Source organism: Astyanax mexicanus, chromosome 2 (assembly GCF_023375975.1).
Source record: "Astyanax mexicanus isolate ESR-SI-001 chromosome 2, AstMex3_surface, whole genome shotgun sequence".
Taxonomy (NCBI): domain Eukaryota; kingdom Metazoa; phylum Chordata; class Actinopteri; order Characiformes; family Acestrorhamphidae; genus Astyanax; species Astyanax mexicanus.
The window spans coordinates 52,913,519-52,939,705 of NC_064409.1; the positions used below are offsets into that span (position 1 = coordinate 52,913,519).

The following is a 26,187-nucleotide window of genomic DNA, read 5'->3' on the forward strand; positions in this document are numbered from 1 at the left end:
TTCTCTCAGTATGTCTGTTTTCCTAACTGTCTTTTTTTATCCTGTTCCCCATCCACTGCCTTCCATTCCATTCCATCAACATCTTTGATGCAGGCGATGAGGCAGAAATGTCAGAGTTGCCCTGTGGCAGCAAACAGGACACAGGGAGCCCAGAAGGTCCTGCAGAAGAATCAGAGGAAGGTGAAGAGGATGACGAAGATGAGGATGAGGAGGAGGAGGATGATGATGATGATGAAGAAGAAGATGAGGAGGATAATGATGAGGAAGAAGATGACGATGAAGAAGAAGAAGATGAGGAGGAGGAGGAGGAGGAGGAGGAGGAGGATGGGGATGATAATGCTGGTGAGGAGGATGAGGAAGATGAAGAAAGTGGTGGGGAAAAGGAGGAACAAAAGGATGCAGATGTTGCAAAAATACAAGTACCTGATAAAGGCATAGAGGATCCTGAGATGGCAAAGTTCACAGCAGTGAAAGGCAGCGAGGAGATCCCTGAGTCTGGTGTGCAGGTCAGTGAATCTGATCTGAATGCTGAAGCTGAAGTACAGGCTGAGCAGTCAGCTGTAGATTTGTTGGAAGAAGACGGTGTTACTAGAAATGTGCAGTCAGGAGTCATTGAAGAAACAGGTCTACAGGAGGAGAGTGCCTTTAATGAAAGAGCTGAGTGTGTGAAAATTGATAAAGAGGAAGTTCCTGAATTTACAAGTGATGTCACTGTAAATGTTGCTCCTGAATCTCCACTTTGCCCTAGTCCAGCTCCAAGAGCTTTAGACGTAGAAGATGACTGTCTTGTGTCTGCCATCAGGGTTGAGTCAAGGATCTCAGATGAGGAGGAAGTGTTTTCAGATCATTTTTCAAATCCCACAGGAGCATTAAGGACACCTCTTCAGAGTTCTGGCAGTACACCAAGAAACAACAGAATTGAGAGCAATTGTGAGGATGATGGTGAGGATGAAGACTGGGATGATGAAGAGGATGAAGAGCTTTTAGAAGTTGAGAAAAGTGAAACTGTTGATAATGACGCACATTTTGAGGCGGATACCCCAGAATTTGAGAAAGCAAATGTTACATCCGTGCAGAGTCAATATGACGAGGGTGATATAGGTGATGAAGAACATCCCGCCACCTCTGACCTAAATTTAGATAATGGTGTGGTTTTGCATGATGGCACAGGTGGTGTTGATGGTGATGGTAGTGATGATGATGATGATGATGATGATGGTGGTGATGAGGATAATGATAAAGATGTTAATGAAGATAAGTATGATAAACAAGAAGAAATCAATGATACAAAAAAATCATCAAAATTCTTGACACTTCTGGGACAAAAGGAAGAACCTGAAAGCTCTGACAACTCCTGGGACTCTGTCTCTGATAAAGAAAAAGCAGAAGAGATGAAAGATGGTAACACATTAGCTATTGTAATGGACGATGATGATACAAATAAGGACAGTTTGCTTGAAGATAACCGTTCTCCACTAGAGACAACTATTAGTTCTGAGGACGGGACAGTTAAGCATCAGGGCGATGAAGAGCATATACCAGTATCTATGATTGTTGGGAATGATGATGATGATCAGAGTGATGATTCAGAGCATTGTCTGAATGTAAGCGACAAAGAAGAAGACAAAAATCAGGATTCTGATAGTGAGGTTCAACAAATGCAATACGACTTTGCAAGCAGGACTGTTAAAGTTACAGAAATAAGTAACTCTGATGACTCACAAGACAATTCCCTGGTTGAAGAGACTGGTGACATTCAATTGAGTGCCGACAACCACAGTGAGGATCAGCAGAATACTGTAGCGAAACTCGATGAATCTTCGTCGGAAGGTAGTCTATCAAACCCAACTTCACCCAGTCCAGCGCATTCTGACTTGCACAGCCCATCGCCTTCTAGGGTCATACATTGTCCATCAGAGGACAATGACCAAGAGTCACAGATAACAGTTGTTGACAGATTTATTGATGTGAAACATCCCAGTCCAAACCTAAGCTCTTTAGATGGTATCGATGATTGTTTTGGGTTGGCTGAAGAAACTAAGAATGATCTTGAAGCTGAAAAGGAAGAACACGTGGTGTTTCACGAAGATATTCCTCATACAGACATTGATGACGTTGATTTAAACTCTCACTCTGATGAGGATGCTGTGAAGGAAGAACACGAAAATTTAAGCTCAGAAGAGCATCTAGATGAGTCCATGCATCAAAATATTTCAGAGAAGGGATCAGAGCAGGTACCTAGAAAAAAGAAAAAAGTTTTAGATTGTGGTCTCTTGGGTGTAGTTGCATAGTTTGTGGGTGTTCATAGATTTATTTAGCAGAAGGTAGTAGTGTCAAAATGAGTAGGCCTGTATGTCATCAGTGTTTATTGTAAGGTCATTTTCACACCTTTCCTCTGTTTCGAATCAGTTTAAGCATGTTGTTCTAGGTCAGATCATGTGCTCACAACAAAGACCACCTCTACTTAAGGGTTTTTCTGCAGTTGTTTTGGTCCTAGTCTGAATGAAATTATTGTATTCACACTTGTCCTAATGAATCGCAACAAGAGCCAAAAATGAACCAGACTCAAATTTAACCAAGCTAAAAAGTGCTGGTGTGAAAATGTCCTAAAAATATATATCAAGTATCATAATAAAAGAAACTGTTTCATCTCATGTAGTTTCCTATCTATTGTACGTTTTTTATGTCTCACCTCTTTTGGTCTGCCCCAAAAATAAATCCCTTAAAAAATATTTCTGATCTAAAACCAGGAGAACGTATCTTCGGAAGATGAATCTGAGGAGGATGATGTAGCAGAGGATGATGATAAAGCAGAAACTGACCATGACGAAGAAGGGTCTGAGCATGATGAGGAGGATGACAATCCTCAGAAAGCTGAAAAATCTCAGGATAAGAAAAGGGGTATGGGTTTGTTGATATTCATTCATTCATTACATGCAATGGATGCAAGACATTCGTTTTTTTATGTGTTTTATTTTTATATTTGCCTTTCAGATTTTATGTCAGAGTTGGGCATTGAAAAGGAAGATGAGGAGGAAGATTCCCCTTGGGACTCAGAGGTTAGTCTAAGAGAATAAATTAGACGTGCTGTTTTTTGAAAATATACAGCATCCAAATGGCTCAATGTGTAAAAACCAGTCTTGCTGTAATTTATTACAGCCAGTGCATTCCAAAGCTTAGGCTACAGCTGAGATAGGGCAGGTCATTGGTAGGACTGTCCTATAAAGACTTTTTTTTTAATTAGCCTACAGGTTGCAGAATTGGATCAGTGTAATAAGATTGTGTGGTACTTAATAATCAATAATTAATAAGTGTACACTTTCAAGGAAACCAGGATTAATTAAAAATGTTCAGAAATATGTATTTTAAAACAAACGCTGCTGTGGATGCTTAATTTTCTGCCACTTTCATATGGGAAACTGATTGTTGGATTTTCTGTATTTTTCTAAATGAAAACTGCATTTTTAATCTGTGTACAAAGGTCTTCTTTTCCCTTTGAAACAGCCTGAAATAGCAGAATACTGTAGCGAAACTCGATGAATCTTCGTCTGAAGGTAGTCTACCAAACCCAACTTTACCAAGTCCAGTGCATTCTGCCTTGCATCACCTTCTAGGGTCATACAATGCCCATCAGAGGACAATGACCAAGTCTGAGTCATAGATAACAGTTGTTGACAGATTCATTGATGTGAAACATCCCATATCAAACCTAAGCTCTTTAGTTGGTATCTATGATTATTTTGGGTTGGCTGAAAAAACTAAGAATGATGTTGAAGCTGAAAAAAGACCTGGGGACCAAAGGACCTTTTAAAACAGCCCTTCTGTGTCATAGCGAACCAGAAATACAGGCTGCCTCAGGTGCATCATAGTTTGGAATACAGCTAGTTATTGCAGATGCTGTAAACAGTTATGCAATGTTTATCTAAAGTGAATTTAATCTGATTCACACTCTGCTTTTTCAGTCTGGCTCAGACAGCCCAAGGAAAAAAACTCAAGATGGATCAAGCTCCCCAACCAAGTCCCATAAAACCATGGCCAGTATTTGTGAGGAGAACAATGAAGGTATGCAGGCTACAGGCATTTCTTGTCTTTTTACTTCATGCTTATTACTTTTTTAATGGCAGATTTAAACTGATAGACATTAAAGCTTTGCCACAGTAAGCCATCTATGCAACCATTTCATGCCTTAGGAAGCATTCAGAGTTTTGCTGTGGTTCATTGCTTCAACTTTTGACTATCAGGCATTTCATTTTGTAAGCATTTATAGTTATGATGGGTAGCTTGGCACAAAGGAACATAGTAATGTTCTATAGGAACATAGTAATAGTAATACGATCATTTTATTTTATAATAAAAACAGTTAAGAATAGGTATTGTGGTTTTATTATATAGTCATTTTTAATCAAATTCCTTTTTAGCCCTGCTTTACATTCCGTCTTTCATAAGAGGATCGAAGCACAGTAGGGTATTCAGCAGTGTTGGTTGGCCTGGAGGCCAGAAAGCAGCGGGTATGCTAATTAAATTGCTGCACGATCTCCTGTTCTTTTCCAGGACTAGAAATAACCATAACCCCCGATTCCTACTTCATCGCATCACATTTTTACGCATGTCAGTTACAGGTGTCAGTCTGTACTTTTTTGTGTCTGTTTAGGTCTTGTCAGTGTTCATGTTAAACACATCAGTTTATGTTTTAGAATTTACAATTGGAATCAGTTTGAGCTTGTGTGCACCGATCACCAGCATCCCTGAGCTACTCACCTCTAGAGTGGTGTCCAACTCTGGCCCTAAAGTTGCATATTTTTTTAGTTTATAGTTTTCTTGCTCTACTATCGCAAATCATACACTCTGGGATACCAGAGTAGGGAACCACTAGTGTATATGATACTAACTGATGGTTTCAAGGGAAATATTACTGTTATGGCTATTTTATCTATATAGTATATATTAAAACTTAATCGACTATGATGGCTCACCAAGTAGTAAAATTAAAGTAACTTGCTTAACTAAAGTTGCTTAATTTCACAACCTACTAATTTAAAAGACATGCTCACTATGACCTGAGGCTCTCTGGTTCAAATCCCAGATCATTATGCTTTCCATCAGCAGCCAGAGTCTGAGAGAGCAATTGACCTTGCACTATCTCGGTGGGTAAAAGGCTAGACTACTGGATAGACTAGAGTGATGTTGGTCAGCATAGGCATCTTTCAGCTGTTGCTTCAGGCATGCTGGCTCTCTAGTGATTCTGCAAAAAAAAAAAAAAAGTGGCTGACTTCACATGTATCAGAGGAGGCATGTGCTAGTCTTCACCCTCTTAATGTTAGAGACATTACTAGTGATTGAAGGAGGTAATATTAAAGGGGGTTGGGATTTAGGTCTTCCAAATTGTGTAGAAAATGGGGTGAAATTAGAAATGTATTTTATTATTATGTATTTTAAATAAAGACATGCTAATGTAGCCTGTGATGCTGCCAGATCTTTTTTTTTAAACTAATTTTTCATTTACACATAAATGTACTAATTTGCCATCATGTTCTCCCTGCACATCAGATAAAAGCTCATACGCCTTGTGGAAATCTTGATTTTTGCATGTGCATGCCTACAAGCTGGCTGCAGTATAGAGGCTTGTGCTTTGGTTGTCCATGTGGACCTTTTATTATTATTTTTTTTATTTACTTACATTTTACTTATCTATATATTTTTCACTCAACCTGTGCTTAACTTTTTTATTTCTTCTACCACTGCAGTTTTAAAAAACAGTCAGGTAGAAGAGAAAGAGGAGGAGGAGGAGGAGGAGGAGAAAGAGGAGGGGGATGAGGAGGAGGAGGAGGAGAATGAGGATGATGAAGAGGATGAGGAAGTGAAAAATGACCAAAATAATAAAGAAAAGCAGGTAAACATGCAGCATGCCTGTTGGCTTTGTAGGAAGTCATTGTTTAGGTGATTTGGTTCAAAAGAAGAATTGTTTGTTCTTTCTTTTTTTCAGCCAAACCTTATTCACAGAGAGCCAGTATCAGTGCTGAGTACAATAATGCATTCCAAAGGTGCTGAAAAGAAAACAGGTAATGTCAAATGAACTGTTTTTATTTAAACATTTTAATGTTATTATTTGTAGTAATTTGTTTTTAACAGTTTATTCAGTTATTCATGTCCTCTCTGCTTTCAGACTTTATGGAGGAACTTGGCTTAGGAGATGTTGATGATCTTGAAGGTAATATTTTTTTTATTGTTAAACTAAATGTTTTCAATCAATCAGTCAACCTATATTTTGACTCGGAAGTACATTGAGGGCAACCCTCATTTTCAATGTAGCCGAGCATTTACAAATACAGGAATTGACATGGCAAAGTCAATAATAACTACATTTAAATTATTTAAAAATAACAGTAAATAAAATATAAAAATAGATTAAAAAAAATAAGAATAGAAATAAGAATAAAAAATTTATTGATTTATTTGATTTAATTGATCGATTAATTGATAGGAAATTAAGATCAAAAGATCAAAAAACAGGTAAAATAAGGCTAAAACTAGCTTTTACATAATACAATTAAAAATAATTTTTAAAGATTAATAATACAAAGAATAATAATAGTAAAAACTATTCAACTTGAAAAGCAATAATACAAAACTCTTAAAAATAAAATAATGAAAGAAATAAAAAGAAGAGAAATAAATAAGTAATAAATAAGATTAAGTAAAAACAAGGAGAGGCTGTGTGAAGGTGGTTAGATATTAAAATTTTAAAATGACTAATGAATGAGTTTTAGTAAAAAGAGAAATCATTATAGATACTATGTAGACTGTTGTTATAGCCTCTGCATAACTCAACATTGTGTATTTCTCAACACAGATGCTTCAGACTGGGACTCAGCTAGCACCACCAGTAGGGCTAGTAAAAACATTCCAGCCTGCAAACTTGATGAAGAGTTAGCAGGTGAAACTCCGGTGGCCCTGCCTGTCGTTCAGGAGCAAGATCCAGATACCTCTAGTCCAGATGTACAGGAACCTGCTAGGCCAGAATTAAAGGGACCTTCTCCTACAGCAACTCCTCCACTGCCGAACCCACGGACCCACACAGCTCACCCTGGAGTACAGTCCCAACCACAACCTCAACCTCAGCCTCGAACCCACAGGAACTCTGCTCAGAAGCCAGAGAGTGATGAAGGTGAGAGCTACCATTTTGATGATTTCATTCAAGAAAAACACATTATTCAACACTTTGTAAAGGACATGTTTTAAGAATTGATTTGTGGATATTAATAAATGCTGGAATAATGGATCCACTGAAAATACGATTTTTTCTTTAGAGTCGGACTGGGACACAAACAACACCTCCAGTCCAACGAAAGCAACAAACCCACTGCCAAACATTGTAAAGACTGAAACTGGTAAATATGTTTGCTTACCATATTACTGATTGTAAGTTAGTTCACCCAAAGGTCAAACATACTCATACAAAACACACAATATCTTGTTGTCCTATTTCTTTTCTAATGCTTTAGCGACACCACCAGAAGATGGAGCAAGTGAATGCAGCTCTGAAGCTAGTGAACCTCCAGATATGGTGGGTACAGATCAGCATCTTCTGACTTTTTCATTTGTGCCAGTTCCATGTAAGACATGGAAACTTATCATTATCATTGTATATTCATATTAAACAATGTGTTGTTCAACCAGTTCCATTATTTAGACCATTATATTTGTCTGATGTTGTTATATAGAGATGACTTATTGCTGCTCTAACCAGCTCTATATAACCAAATGTATGAGTAGTTTCTGTGGCTTTAAAACCATCCGTCAAGCACAGTATTACCTATGTTTTTTTTTTTTTTTTTTTTATAAAAGTAAGTGTTTTTGGTCTCATTTGATTATGTGGTGCTTGGTTCCTGTTGTCTGGATTTTTCAGTGTTTATTGTATTTTTTCCACTCTTGCAATCAAAGGAGAGAGAGCTTTTAGAAGCAGCTGAGTTAGATGTAAATAGGCCATATCACCTAGGCCCCTCTAAATATCAGTCGTCTGAACATGAAAAAGAAGAGCAGGAGGGAAAAGAAAAGGAGGATCAGAGTAACATTACCTGGGAGCAACGGTACGAGAAAATCTGGGTTGAAATTGAGAAAAAGGAGACAAAATCCCAGTACAAGAATGTGGCTGCTGAGCTAAAAGAAAGATTTGGAGAGATAGAGCAGAATGAACGGTGTGAGTCTACCAGAGATGTAGAGTTGGAAGAAGAAGAGAGTAAAGAAGCAAAGAAAGAGATGGAGAGTGAAACAGCGGTTCCTGAGAGTGCATCAGAAGAAGATTCTAGTGAGGATGAGGGAGAGCCAATTGTACGTCCGGCTGCCCGAGCCAGAACTGTTAGACTGGTAACGATCCCTGAACAAAGAGAGTCTGGTGTGGAGGAGTCCTGCTCAGAAGAACCTAAAGGAGCATCCTGCCACATCCCCACTGATGAAGATGACAGCGAGGCAGATCTTCCTCATGATGACTTCACCAATGACGAAGACATTCAGCAACCTTCTCCAGAGCTCCTTAAAGAAACAGAACGCAATGACCAAGCGTGCAAACACACTGCAAATCCTTCCATTGAAGCAAATGAAAATGAAGCAAATACTGGCTTGCCTGTGACATGTGACCTGGCAAAAGAACAGTTAACAGAAGAAGCTATGAGTAGCCCAGTCCGTTTTGTTAGTGAGCTGAAGATCCCTTTCTCAAAATCAGAAGCACAGTCCTCCAACTCAGAGGAAGAGGTTGAGGAGGGCCGACAGAAGTGCATAAGTGAGGTAGGGAATTGGAGAGCTGCATGCTTGGAGTTAAAAAAGGACAATGCAATTCAGATGCTTTGTAGAGGAGTCGTCACATCATTTGTCTCTCTCTCTCTCTTTTTCCATTACTTTACTAATTCTGTATCACTCTTGTCGCTTAAAGACCTGCTAACTTCTTCTGTGTTTTCAGTCTTCAATTTTCGTTTGACTGTCACCTGTTTTTTACATGTTATCACTTCATTATTCTCTTAAACCTGCTGATATAAGACTAAAGAATGTATTAAGTGTGTTAGTTTGTGATATTGACATTGAGAGTATAAAGTATATTAGTGACAAATAACAAATAATTGCTATTTCAACAGGACTTTATTCAAATAATATATTGATTATATAATTTCATAATAATGCAATTACACCCTTTTTAATGACCTTTTAGTTATTAGTAGTTGTAGATTTTCTTACTGCCTGTCAAAATTTTTTAATCATAGGTTAAAAAAAAGTACAGGTTTAAAATCATATTTTAAATGGATAACACAGATAAGCCTTAATTAATACATCTTTAACTATCTCAGTCCGCCCTGTTTGTACAATATTGCTTGTCATTGTGAAACTGGCTACAAAATTGGTGAGTGGGTGATATTCCTGCGTAACTAAACATACAAAATGACATGACGGGTGATATTAGTTAATCAGGTTATGTTTATATATTGCACAATATGTCTAACCTAGTTTTTGTGACGACCATGTTTCCTACATTTCAGAACATTACTGAAGCACATGCCATCAAACTTCTTTTATTAAGTGTATGTGACCTGAACCTGAAGAGCAGTGTGGAATAGACGTTTTAACAAGGAATTTTGAAATTTCAAAAATGTAATGCAAGAATTGTGGCCTATACAGACCATGTAGTCACTTTTGACTGATTATCTGATCTAATCTAGGCTCGTTTTCCCTTTTTAATAGATTAATAGATAAGTGGGTCCTGGACTGCATTGGTCGTATTTGCCATCTTGAGTTTGGCCTGTAGAGTGATGAATAATTAACAGCTTGATTTTTGCCCCGGTGTCAGGTTATGAAATGGCACACCTTAGCCGTCTTTCAGGCCTCTCCTCACACTTCAGCTGTTGTGTGTCACTCACCATTTGCTTCAGCTGCTTGAAGAACACCTCTCATCTTTCCTAAGTAGTAGATCTTTCATGTCTGTCTGTGTGTATGCATTCAATCTTGTTGGCATTCTTTGGTTTGTTGTTGGTTTGAAGTGTTTCTCTTTATTAGGGCTTCTTTTAACATTTCAAAAAGAAGACTGTGGTGTGAATTGTTTCATGGTTTTCATTCTATCTTGTCAATATGTGGGTGGATTTTGTTGTAATTATGCATGTACACACTTTTTTAAATGCTTTAATAACTTGTTTTATTGTAAAGTACATTTATCAGGTACATTTACTAAATTTGCAAGATGCCAACTAAGAGTTTTCTTTTATTTATAGAGTGGTGTGGCAAAGGCTGATGACATGAAAGTGAAGTCTAAAAGCACTGCTTTATGGGAGTCCAGTAAGCAGCCTGAAGTTGAACAAGAAAAAGGAAAGAAAGCAGAAACCAACACTAGCAAACCAATACCTGAACAGGAAGGGAACAGTGACCGTGGCTCTCCACAGAAGGATGATGGTTTGGAGGGAAGGGATAGTGTTTCACCAAGATGGCAGACAAGAAGCCCAAGAAGGTAAGATTTGCTGAATGGTACATTTGGCTCTTAGTGCACTTCCAAAAAGATGTCCTGAGGAGTTCTGCTGACAGCCATATATTAGTGTTTACCAAATCTCTACATACATAATCTCTAATAATGCCACCGTTAAACTCCACTAACAATATATGTGACAGGTTCTTTACAGAAAATCACAGTATGGTCAATTAGTATGTAAACTGTTTGATTAGATTCAAATTTCTTGTACACCATCACTCTGTCATTGGACAACTATTTAAATATCAACAAATAGTAGTAAAAAATAACTACAGTTATTAGGCTGACATATGATCTGAAAGAGAGGGGTGATTTAAATCAGATATTTAATCCTGTTTAATTGTCCAAATCAAGCTGCATATTTCAGCTATATTAGTCTGGTCATTTCATATTTCATATCCAGGTTTTCATATTTTTTTTGTAGAAGATACTAAAAATGCAGTATAGGGTAAAAGAGTCTTTTTTTGAATTGGGAATATAAATCTCTTACCTTGCAATGATTTTTTTTTTCCAATTTTTTTTTTTTTTTTTATCTCACCACAGTTATATAGCAGTAAATGTAGTACAGTTCAGTGTTATAGTTTAAAATACTTTTAAAATAGACAGTAAAACAATAGACAAAATACACAAATGTAACTGGAGAAACTGTAGCAGAATCGTGGGATTGAACTTATATTAAATTCTATGCAAAAATTGTTTTTTTTTTCTGTTCTGAAATGGGAACATCTGGGACACCTGGACAGTGTTTGATGTGTAGTGGCAGCCAAAGACTGTAGTAATGAGACACAACACAAAAACACAATATAGCAAACAAATAAGAAAAATCTGAATAATCCCACTTTCCGAGACCCAAATTGTAAAACAACAAACAAACTATTAAAAACAGTATATATACAATGAGAATTATGTACATAGTTGTGGTGAAATTGTTTGCAAGCACTGCTGTGCAGAGATCCTACTAAAAAGGGTTACTGAATTGATTGATTCAAATTGTATCTTAGCAGTAAGGCAGAACTCATAAGGTATGTGTGAATACACACATACCTTATATCCTGTTGTTATATGTTTTCTTGTTATATGGCTTTCACTTCATCAGAAACACCCAGCCTACTGTTACCTTAGCATATCCTTTATTGAAGACTGGTGGTGTCCAGCTGTTGTAAAATCATTGCACCCTCATGATGAATGTGATCCCCCAGCAAAAACAGGAGGACACCAGCAGATGAAGATGAACAGAAGAGGACTCATGGTAGCCAGGGGAACCTTCTGCGTGTCCCTGCCCCACAGCAGGCTAGACCTCCCTTCCCTGTGAACCACCGTAATGGAGACCCCCTGTCTGTGTTTGACGATAGTTCTTTAAGTGAGGTGTCAGAAGATGAAGGAAGGTACATATGCAGTATGCCATTGTTTTCACACTTTAAATGCATATCATATGACTAAATTGTAGCTGGATGCCACATAACCGAGTGGTACAGAGTGAAGTATGGAACAGATACTGCATTGTACCATCAGCCATTTGTTGACTGTGCCACCCAGGTTGTCCCTGTAGTCCAGTGATCCACATACAGCAGATATGAGCTGGCTTATCTAAACGTGGTCACTGTTTTTGTGTTCTTTGATTCTGACTAGGTATCCATCCTCAAGATATAAGACTGAAAAGGTAAGATCTTAATATAACATTTTTGAGTAATGTTGTATGAAGCAGTATTTGAAGTGTTGTTCCTAAAGGGCTGTATATGCTATATATACAGCTCTGGGAAAAAATCAGTTTCTGAATCAGTTTCTCTGATTTTGCTATTTTTAGGTGTATGTTTAAGTAAAATAAACATGTTTTATTCTATAAACAACGAAAAACATTTCTCCCAAAGTCCAAAATATTTTATTTTAGAGCATTTATTTGCAGAAAATGAGAAATGGCTGAAAGTTTTAAGAGTTTAGAAATCAATATTTTGTTTATTTTTATTTTTTGCTAATGAATCTTTGAAGAATGCCTTTTTAAGAGTGTACTTTTAGTCAGTAACTCATTATGTACTGTAGGCTACAAGTAATTTCAGTTAAATAGTACTTAATTGAAATGAACATGTTTTTCACGCTTTCATCTTTGTTCTGTGCAGAGTGGTGGAGAGTTGGAAATGGCAGATGATTTTGAAGACCTCACTCAGTCTTCAGACACAGCCACTGAAGAGCTGGACTCTGCTGCATCAGGGTACCGCCATGCTTCTCTGCTCATCAACCAGCTGGACTCCAGCTCTATAGGTGAGATGCTTAAACCGCCACTATAACAGAGCCATTGACTTTAACTTTACTACAAGTAACTCTTTGGTTAATTTTCGACGCCGCTATTCCCATCACTAAGTATATAAAATTACAGTAAAATTCACAGCTTATGCATCCCTCTTTCTGCAGATTCTGTGAGCATGGTGAAGTTGCAGAACATGTTTCGAGAGTATGAGCACACTATCCAGAGGGAACGCAGCAGGCACAGCCGTCTAGTTGACAAGGTATCTCAGCTGGAGCAGGAGCGGAGTGACCTTAGGCTCCTTCTGGAGGAGACCAGAGACAACAAGTCCAGCCTGGAGCACTTACGATTAGAGTTAGAGACCGACCTCAACAACCTCAAGTGAGCAGCAGTTTGTGTTCTAAAGAATCATATGTCTGTGATGAGTGTGTGATTTTGGCCAGCAAAAACAAGACAAAATAAATGAGTGAATCTTAAATTATTATTGATGTATACAGATAGGCCATAACATTCAAAAAACACTGACAGGGAATGTGTATAACACTAATTTAACATTAATTTGTTACCATGTAAAGTATTTTTAGTTTACTATTTTTTGGCTCTATGTCCACTGTAGATTTTTGTTGAAGCAAGAACAAGAAAAGCACCAGAGCGCATCCATGCTGTACGATAAGACTCGTGAGCAACTGAGAAGGAAAGAAGAGCAGCACCGCGCTGAGGCAGAGGAGAGGCAGAAAGTAGAGCTTAATATGCGCAACCTGGAGCTTGAGATGCGGGCTTTGATGAACACCTTGAAGCAGGTAATTATCAGAGAGAATGATGAAAAAAAAAAGACTTAAAAATGCTTAGTTTAAGGGGGCTCCGAATGTTCCAGCAAGCTAAGCGCTGGCAATATGATCAGGAAAGTGCCAGTTTGAATCCTGTTTATGTAGCTGGCCACCTGCTACCGGAGCCCTGTGAAAGCACAATTGGCCTTGCACACTTGGCCTTACTCTCTCTGGGTGGGTAGATGGTGCTCTCTCCTTCCACATCACTCCAAGGGTGATGTCCGCATCACAAGGCGTGGCTGACTTCAAATGTGTCGGTGGAGGCATGTGCTAGTCTTCAACCTCCTGGTGTGTTGGGGCATCACTAGTGATAGGGGGAGTCCTAATGAGTGGGTTGAGTATTTGGCCGTGTAAACTGGAAAGAAAATGGGAAAAAAAATTGAAATAAAAATTATAAAAAAGCGTAGCATAGCAAAAGTGATAAGAATAATAATAAAAAGCTTCAGTAAATGTATGAGTATCATGTGTTGCTTATATGTATGTCTCACAGCTAGAAGAGGACAGGAATGAAACCCAGCGTCTTTTGGCCCATGAACGAAGTGCCCGAGCTTTGCAAGAAGAATTGCTGAACAGTCACCTACGCAAGCAGCAGGACATCGAGGAAGAGAACCTTAAAAATCTCAACAAGAGCAATGAGGTAATGTCAAAACAGTAAGATCTCTTGGTATTGTGGAATCTGTGTGCTTTAATCCCCATTCCTGATATGCACCCGCCTAAAGAACATTTGTGTGTTCTATTGGCTATTAGGTGTATGCTGACCATGTTGTGTTTTGTTTTTGTCCAGGTCATGTCTCAGCTCACAGAGGTCAGTGATCGTGAGAGGGAGCTGCAGCAGCAGGTCTGCACCCTGCAGGAGGAACTGAGCTGCGTTCGGGCCGAGTTGGATCGCTCACACTGTCATAGCCAACAAGAGGAGAGCAGACTGTCTGAGGAGAGGGATGCTCTGCGGGAGAGGCTTGAGGATGCCCGGCGTGACCTGAAGCTGAATGAAGAGGCTCTGACCCAGACTGTCTTTCAGTACAATGGGCAGCTCAGTGCACTGAAGGCAGAATGCTCAGTGGTGAGCGCCAAGCTTGAGCATGAGAGGCAGACACGTCAACAGCTGGAGGCTGAGGCAGAGGCCAGCAGAGCACGACTTCAGGCAGCACTGCAGGAGACTGAAAGATGTCAGGTCTGTATATGCAGAGGTTGTGTGTGTGTTTGTTGTTAGAACATATTTATAATTATATTGATTTACCATATGGACACCCTATAATCGTAATTTATGATATTGCCTATTATGTTTTCATAGCAAATAGAGCTGGTTAACTATTTAAATGGGTGCCCATTGCTACTGAAAGGCACATAAGCCCATTTTTATTACAAAGGGTGTTATTGCTAAATTAAATTAGCATAATTTATCACAATTATTTCTTGGACAAACGTATTGTTCAAACTAAATTAGTTATCTTATCTTAACATGCCTATTGTTTTAATAAAACTAGGCTTTTTTAAATATATATATATATATATATATATATATATATATATATATATAGCTATTATAGTATTTAGCCACTGTTATCTTTTGTTGTTATTTTATGACTTTAGTGAAAAATATTAAGAATCAAACATTAGGTTTGACTGGCAGTTTAGGTACTAGTTATCACACTGTCAGATATAGTACTCATAATGAGCTTTGCCCCTTTTGTCCTCAGGCGCTGCGTACAGAGGCAGAGCGCGCTCTGCAGCGTGAGCGAGATGAACACCAGCGAGCTCAGGACAAGCGTTCTATGGAGTCCGGTTCCCAGCGAGACACTATCCAGTCTCTGTCGCAGAAGCTAAGCAAAGCTGAGGCCCGTGCCAACAGTCTGGAGAATGAGTGCCATCGCACGGCTCTGAGCGTGACTGAGAAGGGTGTGCTGCTGGAGACAGTGATGCGAGAGCGGGAGCAGGCTCAAGCCCGTTTAAAAGAGCTGGAGGCGGCACTGCAGAGTGAGCGGGAGCAGTCTACCCGGACTTCTGCCAGGCACGAAGCTGTGCAGGAGAGGCTAGCCCAGGCCCAGAGTGAGGCAGCGCTGCTCAGACAGCAGCTTGAGGAGGCCAATAACAAAGGCACAGCCAAGGAAAGGGCAGCCACAGATGCACAAGAGCGGTTTGCTGATGTGCTGAACCAGCTGCGGGCAGATGGAGAGGAGAGAGTGCAGCTGGTGGAAGAGAGGAGCAAAGAACTGGCCACCAAAAATGCTGAGCTCAGAGAGCAGAACTACAAACTGGAGCAGGAGAAAGGCGAGAGAGAGGTGTGTGGGTCTCTCAGCAAATTTATTCAAAGATAACCTTTTATTATTAAGATGATCCAAAAACCCTAAACTTCAAACTCTGTGCATCCCCTTTTTGGGTTTGTAATTTTAGCAAAGAAATGCAAAAATATATGCAGATATTTTGTCTTTGACTTCACATCACAAGCAAGGTCACATTTTGAAAAAAAAAAAATATAAATTTATTCATTACTTATTTTGTCTGGCATTATTTGTACAGACTCTAAAGTGCCACTCATTTCTGAAGATAGATTTGTGAGTATCTCGGTCAAATACAGTAATACAAAAGTTAGGTTTAATAAAATAAATGCAAAGTTCAGAAAAGATGGTGGTTATAGTTTGTTTGTATAGTTTTCCTCATCGTTTTAACTGTACTCTGACAAGCTTCAAGAGTGTCAGTCACAATACATTTATAACATCACTCTCACAACCCCCTAAGGACTATCTCAGGATCCCCAAGTTAAGTACCTCTGATTTGTATGGGGACTCTTGAGGCAGCGGTTGTTGGATAACCTCAATTTGCACTGGACCCTATTTTAATTGTAAAGTGGAGAGTGAAGTATGTAAACTTAATATTAGTGTTGTGTGTTTTTTGCCGTTTTGTTATTGTGTGAAAGAGGTCTTAAGTTTATCTCTGATTAATTTTCCTATACCTGCAGATATACTGTGTATATAATTTAGAAACAACTACTTTGCATTGCTTTGCATGTAATTTTTAAATAGTAATCCTTTTATTCTTAGTGTGGAATAAGAAGTCGCAGAGCATAAGGGTGAAGAACTTGTGTATTCGTAGATGATTGGTAGCGATTGATGTAACGTACTGCTTTCTCCATGACAGAGCTCTTTAAGGCAGCTGCAGCAGGAACTGGCAGACTCTCTAAAGAAGCTGTCCATGTGTGAGGCATCTCTGGAGGTCAACACTCGCTACCGCAATGACCTGGAGGAAGAGAAAGTGCGCACGCAGAAAGAGTTGGACAGACTTAGGGGAAAGGTAACTCTCCAAAAGCATTTTTTCTTTCCAAATAGGAGATTATAATGGCTATGGCATGATCTTAAATTAACTCTTTTTTGACACTGTAAGTAAGCTGCTTACAGTGACCAACTATATTACATCAAGGTGCCTTTTGGCTTTCTATTTAGCTCAAAGTTGATGTGGCTCTAATGGCCTTTTCTTTGTTGTGACTCAGCTGCAGGAGAGCGAGGAGCAGTATGTGCAGGGGGAAAGGCGCATAAACAGCTTGAAGGGCAGCCTGGATGAGAAAGAGCGAGAGGTCATCAGCACTGGTCAGAAACTACAGGAGGTGCTCGCTGCTTCAACAAGCACAGAACAAACTATTAAACAACTAGAGGAAGCAGTGCAAAGGTACAGCAGTACAGCAGTATTTAAATAGTTGCTTATTATTCTATGATGGCTGAGATTGATCTAAAGGGTTACAGAGCCTAAAGTTTCTAGCGAGAGAGAGAGAGAGCTTAATGTGATTATGACCTCACCACAGGTTAGAGATTGAGAACGCCAGACTGGAGGCGGCCGCCAAACAGCAGACCAACCGCATTGAAGTGCTTCAGAAAGAAGTCCAGGAAGCAAATGTGGTGAGTAACAATTCTTTCTGATTGACCTGAAACTATTCAGATTATCGATTGTGATGAATCCTTTTATCTGATGTGCAATTTGTTGTAGCTGATTAAGAGTTTAAAGACATTCAATAGCGGCAGCCCTTAGCTTTCTATAGTGTCCTTACAAGGTACTGCAGCAAAGATTTCTTCTTAATCCCATAAATCACTGTTGCATAAACCAAGGAAATCAGCTTATTTAAAATGAAACCGTGTTTAAAAGCACATGTTGAAGAAATGTGATCAAAAAAAAAATGGCGTACTGTGTGTGCCTCTTTTTACTTTATGCACCTAAAGGTTCGATACCTTTTGGTACATATAATTCAGACCTAAAACCTTCAACATTGATATTTTTTTAGAGAGAGAAGAAATGTGTTCACAGCTGCCGTAAACTGATTGTATTAGTGTTCTTTCCACAGCCATCAAATTCATCACCAGGAGGAGGGGTTGGTATCTTACGTGTAGCTGTGATGCTAGCAGCCCCTTTTACTGACTCTGTGTTGATGAAGAAATGTGCTGGGTGTGAAATCTGATATCGATTGCTTTAGTTTTGTAACAGGATTGTCCAGATTCAACCCAAATCAATAAAAAAAACAGGAAACAATACAAAATTCTCATTTTCTGTAGGGCTGGGCAATAAACAAAAAGTATAAAAATAAATATGCATTTGGCTTTCGATTTAAAATGAACAACTAAATATGAGATTAATGTGCAAAATTTTAAGCTTAATTAAAAGTATTTTCTTTTGTTTGTAAATTCTTTGTTAAATGTAGCTTCTTAATATTTGTTTTAAATACTGAATGTAATTGGACAACATAACATTAATAAATGGTTATATTTTGTGTTTTAAAAACGCTCCGCTTTACATTATTCCTTAATATATACAGCCTACAGACATATCTGCTCACCTGCTTGTTAGACATTCATTTTATTTACAGGTGTACTGGAACAGAGCATTTTAGTTGGATTTAAGCATTGAACATTTTCCTGTTCGGTTTTAGACAGACATACATACGTATAGGTTCTTGTAACTGTATGTGTTGCTCAGCCCTACTTCTGCAAAATATATATTTTTTTAAATGTTTACACAAAATATGAACAACTTTATTATACATGGTTTGAGTAATGATTATAATTCTCTGTTGGGTTGTTTATGGAATGTTTCTGCTCTTGGTGGTGGTATTTCTATGCAGATTCAACTTGTTTCATTTGATTTAGCTTGCTGTCAAATGAACTCTCTTCTCCTGCTGTAGCAATGGTTTCTTGCCTTGATTTTGGCAATATCTTTTGAACTGCATGAAGCATGTCACCAAACGTCTAGATGTTTCTGGTGCTTTGTATTGTTATAGAATGAACTTGTGTGACCTCTTCTCTTTTGAATCTTCACAGATGCGACATAGATTTGAAGATTTGGTTACAAATCTTCAAAGCAGTAAGATGACTCTGGAGGATCAGCTCAGTCGTGAGGTGGGTATTTTCTCACTTAATGTTTTAAAAGGTCATCTGACATTGTAGTAGTCTTAAAAAGTGTGTTTTTATCTACTGACTAGGGTATACACGTTTTTAGGTAGAACAATTTAAGGCTTGGAGGTAGCAACTTGCATTCACACTAGAATGTCACATTTGGTTAAATGTATTGCAGGATATGTAGTGTACATCTCAATTTCATACAAATGACTAATACTAACAATTGCAGTAAATTCTAAGTGTCAAATTTGAGAATACACAAATATCCATAAAACTTACACATAACTGTTTTTAGTTCAGTTTTGATTGACGCTATTGTCTCACGATGAAATGGAAATGGAGGGGCTACATTCTTCTGATCTAAAACAGTATTTGAAAATAAATAGAAGAGAACAATGCAGTTTTTTGGTAGTTCGGTAGTGTTATGTAGCAAAATGCACACAAATATTAAACTACTAATGATAATGATATTTTTTTACTTGATATTGGGCAGAACAGTTCAATACTCTATTCATTTCTATATTTTAACATTTTTTATATCTTAAAATATCATTTAGTGCATTAAAAATGCTGAATATGTGAAACTCTTAACCTTTGATTGATAATTGTTTTTCTTTTTCAGATGCAGAAGCAGTCTATGCTATCCCACAATGCCCAGGACTCACAGGCTCTGTGGGAGGAAGAACTCAAGAGTCGTTCACGGATTGGACTTCGTCTTGCTGAATTAGAGAAGGAGAAAGGAGAGCTCAGCAGTCAGGTATTAAAGAAAATGGCCACACTTATGCTCAGTGATAAGTAAGTTATTGAAAAAGTCAAACAAGCTTCGGAAGGCTTTTCTTAATACATGCTTAGTCTGAAGTTTAGTCTGAAAAGTTAAGTCAACTATGGGAACGAGAGCGATAGATTCATTTAAGCATGTGATGAGGGATGGCTTTAGGACAGGGATGATGGTTGTGGCTTTATAAAGCAGCAAGGACAGTCTGTTTTAGACAGAGAGGATGAAGATGTCAATGAAGGTGGCAGCCAGCTTGATGGCGCACACTTTCAGGACCTGTCCTGAAATACCATCTAGGCCTCCCGCTTTTCTGTTGTTGCACTAATTGTATTTAAAGAACAACAGACTGCCAAGTTTCTTTTTTTTTTACAGTTATATATATATATATATATATTTGTATTTATACTGGATTCACAAGCATGTATATATATTTTTCACATCTAACCATACTGCTCCCTGTAAACACTAGATGGAGTTAGAGAAGAAGAAGGCCAAGAAGATAGCAGAGCAGAAGAAAGCTGTGGATTCCCGGCTGGATGAGGAAATGAAGAGAAACACTGAGCTACAGAAAGAAATGTACAGGTGACACTTTAATTCTTACCGCCCACCCTCGCAGTGCTGCGAGACCCAGCTGTAGACGTGTTTGACTGTGTAGCCCCTGCCTCGCCAGCGTGGTGGTGTATTGTGTGCACTAGGTGATAAGTGCTATGCTGTGGTGAGTCCTGACTCTGAGACTTAAAATTTGTTTTTAAAGTGTAAAATATTTCATGGCACACCAGATTAGAACATATAAATTGTGCTATCTGGCTGTTCAAGTACAGAAAATGTCTTAAGAATCTTAAAAGATATCTAGCTTTTTTATCATTGTACAGAGTTCGTATCAATTCCAGCTGTTTTTATACACAATATACAGACATAAAAATACTGTGTTTAAAATGAAAAATAGAATATAATATGAACTCATGTATATTTTTATATTTATTTCCTATATTTGAAATGTATTATTAACATAGATTGTTGTAATTTGACATGTATTAGAAACTATGATTGTAATGCATTGTATGTATGTGTGAAAATTAAACCCCTTACATCTGTGTTAGGTTGCGAACTTTGGTGAAGACTGCGAAAAAGAAGCTAAGAGAACAGGATGGAGGAGAGCTGGCTTCTCCTTTTGGCAGTCTAAGAGGAGAGACGGGACATAGACATAGTGAAGCAGAAGGAGCCATCAGCAGGATGAAGAGTAAAGTATGTTATCACTGACACTGCGCTGATTTGTCTTCAACATTTATCATTTAACAACTCTTTAACATACTTTATTAAGCTTTCTTTATTTCTGTCCTGCTATGTCTTTATTTTACCCAATTATTATTTTTTTTACCCTCACCACCTTTACTCCACTCCACAGGTGGATGATCTCCAGGTGCAGTTGGAGCGAGAGGCTTCACGCTGTTCCAGACTGGAAGAGGTGAACAAACAGCTAAAGGAGCAGCTCGGCTCGCTGAAGAGCCTGCGCCGCAGTCACGAGTGTCTGGAGCGCAGCAAGAGGCAGCTGGAGGAGGAGGTAACGGGTCTGCGCAGACAAGTGGAGTCAGGGCTCATGGATCAGAGCCAAGCTGAGCAATATCGTAGAGAGACTGAGGAGAGAGCCAGACAGGAGATCCGCCACAAACTGGAGGAGGTCAACCTCTTTCTGCAGGTATGGGCAAAGCAAATACGACATATTTAAGGATAAAAGTTGGAATGTTTATGAATCTTTAGGATCTTTAGGAATCTTTTTATTCCCTCTTTGGTTATATTAATTTAAGTTGTCTTATATCACGTACCTGCAACATCCAATGTCAATCCAATTTTTTTTATTACTGTACAATAATATTCCCAAAGTGTTTAATTTAAATAATTTGCTAAAAGCAGTCCAGTGTAGGTTAAATGTGCTAGGCTGGCTACCAAATAAGTTAAGTATTGAATTTCCTTGTTCTCATGTTGAGTTGTTTTGTTCTGCCTTATAAAATGGCGTTTTCTAACTCCAGTGCATGACTTGTTAAAAAGTGTGCATCATTGGCTCAAGTTACAGGTGATGCCAGTTGCCATATCTGTGAGATGTGTGAATAGAGTATACTAGGGTTAAAATAACCACAAAAAGAAGCTCATTTTAACACGGATGATATACAGGGGTTGGACAATGAAACTAAAACACCTTGTCATTTTAGTGTGTGCGGTTTCCTAAATTGGAGCAGCCCGGTGGCCAGTCATCATTAATTGCACATTGCACCAGTAAGAGCAGGGTGTGAAGGTTCAATTAGCAGGGTAAGAGCATAGTTTTGCTCAGAATATTCCAATGCACACAACATTATGGGTGACATACCAGAGTTCAAAAGAGGACAAATTGTTGGTGCACGTCTTGCTGGCGCATCTGTGACCAAGACAGCAAGTCTTTGTGATGTATCAAGAGCCACAGTATCCAGGGTAATGTCAGCATACCACCAAGAAGGACGAACCACATCCAACAGGATTAACTGTGGACGCAAGAGGAAGCTGTCTGAAAGGGATGTTCGGGTGCTAATCCGGATTGTATCCAAAAAACATAAAACCACGGCTGCCCCAATCACGGCAGAATTCAATGTGCACCTCAACTCTTCTGTTTCCCCCAGAACTGTCCGTTGGGACAATAAATTATTGTGGTCTAAAACCAGGTGTTTCAGTTCAATAGTCCAACCCCTGTAGGTTGCCTTGTTAAGATCTTAACTCATCTTTCACATTGGATTTCCACACCCTTAGCGAACAGTTTAATGAATCATTAAAGAAACAGTGGTGATAGTCTGTTGTATTTGTTGCCAGACCCAGGCGGCTTCTCAGGAGGCTTTGGAGCAGATAAAGGCAGCTAACGAGGCCAGCCAGAGAGCTCAGCTGGAGCAGCGCATTAAAGAGTTGGAGGGTGAGCTAAGCCGCGTGCGCACCAACCAGCAGGACAGCCAAGTACAAAGAGACTCCAGTCGCACAGAGCTTGAACGCTATAAACAGCTGTACACCGAGGAGCTGAGACTCCGAAAGAGCTTCGCTGCCAAACTGGACAGGTGAAAATTACACATCAGCAGTCATAACACCTTTTTTTTATACTGTTGGTTACATAACACATAACAAGCATTCTACTGTAGATGTACAAGCCCAGAGACTTTGAAACGGTTTACACCTGGTTATTACAAGAATTGAGTGTCAGGATTCTAAAAAAAACCTGGATAAATTCCCCTAGCGGTAACTCATTATGATCCTCCTGAAAATGCAGACTACATTTAAGAAGATCTCCATAATCTTACTCTACATGACTACTGCTGTTATCTGGTATGATATCCAGAAATGATGGGAAAGGTTTTATTTCTTATTCTAAAGGAATTTTATTCTGGCACTGTTTACGTTTGTTTCTCAGATCCTGATTTTTATAAAGCTGATTTCTGAAAAAAACTTGTAAAAATGATATAATGATATAATCTCAACTCAAAACACTCAAATTGGCGCAGTATGACACAATGACAACAGTTGTGAATTAGGGGTGTGCCATATCGTATTGTACGCGATAATATCGCCAACATTTTTAAATATCATGAACGATATTTTACCCTAAAAATATCGTGACATATCACCCACCCTAATTATTACATCAGGGTACTACCTTTTTTGCTGTTTTTAGCAAAAAAAAAATCATACTGTTCTCATTTCCTATTATATATCTACTAGAGACAGATTATATCTGTCCAGTATAATTTATCTCAGGTAGGGGTGTGACATAAATCGTATGCAATAATGAAATAAAATTTTGATTTTGTTGCAGTAGTGTATTCTTGAAAAAAAAAAAAATCATTAATTTATATCGCCAAGAGTACCGTTATCGCAAAAATACCATGAAATATCGTGATATTATTTTTGGGCCATATCGCCCACCCCTATTGAGAATACAATCTGCCCAGAAACAATCCAGATACAAGCTGTCTGAATGGACCAAGTGTAAACCTTTCTTTAAGAAACTTAAGCTTGTCAACACATACAGCTGAGACTTAAAGCTACATCATAGAGTGGTAAGACAAATGTCATCATGCTTGACAATCCATGATCAGACATATCATAACTGCAGCTATCTTCATCATTGTTAAATTTGACTTTATTGATCTTATTGTTTTTTTACTGATGCTCTTGTTGTCAGGTCTAATGAGCGGCTAGCAGAGGCTAATACTAAGCTGCTGAGTGAGAGACAGCGCAGCAAGTCTCTGCTCACCAGCAGCATCATGAACGGCAGTCTGGCAGGGCCAGGGCTGGATGCAGCATCTCTAGGTTCTGTGGGGGCCTATGGGGCCTCACTGGGACCCCTCAACAGAAGCCTGGGCCTGGGATCCCCTCTGCTAGGTTCTGTAGGGGAACCACCAAGCAACCGTGTAGAAGCATACCTGGCAAAGGTGAGCTATGGTAGGCTTGAGGCAGTGTTGAACAGGTGTAGGTATCATATTTATCTTTCACCCTTATGAAGCATTATCATTTTCATAGTGTCATTAGAAACAGCAAACTTACAGAAATGAATCAGCAATTTCTTGGCTAGCCAGTTTTTAATCTATTCATATAATTATATCTAGTCAAATCCCATTAACATAATTTTTCCAACTCTTTTCCCACTCCTTCAACTTTCAACACTTTTTTTAACACTTTCTCCCGTCTGTTTCTGTCATTTCCTTGTTTCTAACGTTTCTAATAGAGGGACTGTGCACATATAACCTCTTCTGTTTCTTGCTCCTTCAGCTTCTAGCTCAAAAGTCTGTCTCTCACCTCTCTTCTCTTCAGCCTGATTCATAAGCAGGTGTGTAGTTCTGTGTAGATCACTGGTGCACAGTACTTTCTCACTGCCTGACCTTTTGAATAACCTTTTCTGCCCCAAAACAGCATGTTATTGCACAGTCTCAAATCGGCAGTTCAGTAACGTGAACTTTTAATTGAACTTTTTTTTAGAGCACAATATATGGTTAAATATAATTATATTAAAATAATAGTTTGGCAAAAACATTACTTAACAATTTATCATGTACCCCAGTTGCGGTCGATTAGCCAAGAGGTGTAAAAAGCGAGATTATTGGCAGTTAAACGTCTCTTGTCTTCAACTAAAGACGCACAGATCAGATTTCAGACATGAGTTGGCGTATCTACTGCATGTGGGGACAGTGATTAATTGTGTTGATTTTTTTAAGTTGTTTTGCTAGAGCAGTTGCACTGTTTGCCAGTTACTGCAAGGATAGGATTAGTAAACTCATTGCTCATTTTTATTCATTTCATTTGTTCTTGGTTTTAACACAGCTTTTCCATTTGTCATATTTAACATCCGTGGGTTTTAATATTAAATCCAGTCCACTAAGTACATTATATAATATTTTATTCTATAATAAAGCTTGAAGCTTTATGTTGATGCTTAATATTTTATGCCCTGTATTGAGATCCATTTTAACTGAAGTACTAAAGTCAAAACAAATGATATATCTGAAGTTGCACATTTTTTATCCTGAAGTTTAAGAATATGGGAAATGTTTGTAAAAAAAAAATTTATTGTAATTTTGACCATTATTTAGCTCATCACTGAAGTGAATACTCTATTGCTAAAATTTTTAAAGCCACAAAAATTCAGCCTAAACCTTTCTATAAAGTTTTAAAAAGAATGTTTAACAATTGCGGTACAATTAGTGCTGATGTTCATTTTGTCTCCCCATGCAGATGCAGTCGGAACTAGAGAAAAACATATCAAAGGAGTTGGACTGTGGTGAGTTTTACTGATGTACAATAATATGTACAATCCTCTTACCTTCCAGCATTATAGGCTGGTCTGCATATCTGATTTCTGTTTCTCACTCCCAGTCACAGCTGAGCTGGATGGTGGATCGGCCCGAATGTCTCCAGTGGGTTCTGCCTCTGAGTCTCAGAAGAATCTGAATTTTAACATTAATCTGGAGCAGCAGGATCCGTTGAGCAGAGCCACCCAGCAGTATCTGGAGGTTCTCAAGAAGAACTACATGATCTGACCAGAGTGTAGACCTCACATTAAAAAGGGCCAATGTGCTTAGGAGCTTTGCACAATTATTATGACCTTAAACCTTCCTAAAATACAGAGAATATGAGAAGAATTTAACATTGTTGATTTGTACACTTCTGATTTACAGAGGAAATAACGGTAATAGTTTGGTATATTTGTATATAGAGAGAGTGAAGTTTACCAGTTTATCATTTTAAATAGGACCTGATCGATGTATTGGTTGGCCGACAGTAGACAAAGTCAATACTGACACATTTTAGTCGGTATTGATTGCCAATAATGCACCAATAATTAGCGATTATGCTTTGGACATTGCTTCGCTGAAATATGAACTGATGAGGTCCTGAAGATGTAAGACAGCTAGGAAATTCATTTTAAAACAACACTGTTTTAAATTTAGCACCTGGATAACATA

At 38.4% G+C, this 26,187-nt stretch overlaps 1 protein-coding gene across 9 annotated transcripts in view; it reads left to right on the forward strand.

Moving 5' to 3' along the window:
* Positions 1-25,868, forward strand: part of si:ch211-272n13.3 (ankyrin repeat domain-containing protein 26) — a 32,044-nt gene extending 6,176 nt beyond the window's left edge. For 2 of the 9 annotated variants that reach the window (XM_049474538.1, XM_049474541.1), the window contains 34 exons: positions 94-2,234; positions 2,751-2,901; positions 2,995-3,059; positions 3,963-4,062; positions 4,419-4,508; positions 5,745-5,890; positions 5,984-6,059; positions 6,164-6,208; positions 6,851-7,165; positions 7,308-7,388; positions 7,503-7,564; positions 7,942-8,781; positions 10,251-10,483; positions 11,701-11,886; positions 12,131-12,161; positions 12,616-12,757; positions 12,908-13,121; positions 13,357-13,540; positions 14,058-14,204; positions 14,352-14,738; positions 15,265-15,846; positions 16,703-16,855; positions 17,052-17,227; positions 17,361-17,454; positions 17,895-17,921; positions 18,865-18,942; positions 19,565-19,699; positions 20,187-20,299; positions 20,818-20,962; positions 21,123-21,413; positions 22,553-22,788; positions 23,910-24,159; positions 25,457-25,502; positions 25,598-25,868. In XM_049474538.1, the coding sequence (XP_049330495.1) occupies positions 94-2,234; positions 2,751-2,901; positions 2,995-3,059; positions 3,963-4,062; positions 4,419-4,508; positions 5,745-5,890; positions 5,984-6,059; positions 6,164-6,208; positions 6,851-7,165; positions 7,308-7,388; positions 7,503-7,564; positions 7,942-8,781; positions 10,251-10,483; positions 11,701-11,886; positions 12,131-12,161; positions 12,616-12,757; positions 12,908-13,121; positions 13,357-13,540; positions 14,058-14,204; positions 14,352-14,738; positions 15,265-15,846; positions 16,703-16,855; positions 17,052-17,227; positions 17,361-17,454; positions 17,895-17,921; positions 18,865-18,942; positions 19,565-19,699; positions 20,187-20,299; positions 20,818-20,962; positions 21,123-21,413; positions 22,553-22,788; positions 23,910-24,159; positions 25,457-25,502; positions 25,598-25,761 (8,126 nt within the window). In that variant the 3' untranslated portion in view covers positions 25,762-25,868. Of the gene's footprint in view, positions 1-93; positions 2,235-2,750; positions 2,902-2,994; positions 3,060-3,962; positions 4,063-4,418; positions 4,509-5,744; positions 5,891-5,983; positions 6,060-6,163; positions 6,209-6,850; positions 7,166-7,307; positions 7,389-7,502; positions 7,565-7,941; positions 8,782-10,250; positions 10,484-11,700; positions 11,887-12,130; positions 12,162-12,615; positions 12,758-12,907; positions 13,122-13,356; positions 13,541-14,057; positions 14,205-14,351; positions 14,739-15,264; positions 15,847-16,702; positions 16,856-17,051; positions 17,228-17,360; positions 17,455-17,894; positions 17,922-18,864; positions 18,943-19,564; positions 19,700-20,186; positions 20,300-20,817; positions 20,963-21,122; positions 21,414-22,552; positions 22,789-23,909; positions 24,160-24,496; positions 24,555-25,456; positions 25,503-25,597 lie in introns of all 9 variants that reach the window. The other 7 variants (XR_007437820.1, XM_049474539.1, XM_049474543.1 and 4 more) reach the window with 7 other exon arrangements.
* Positions 25,869-26,187: the final 319 nt, after the last annotated feature.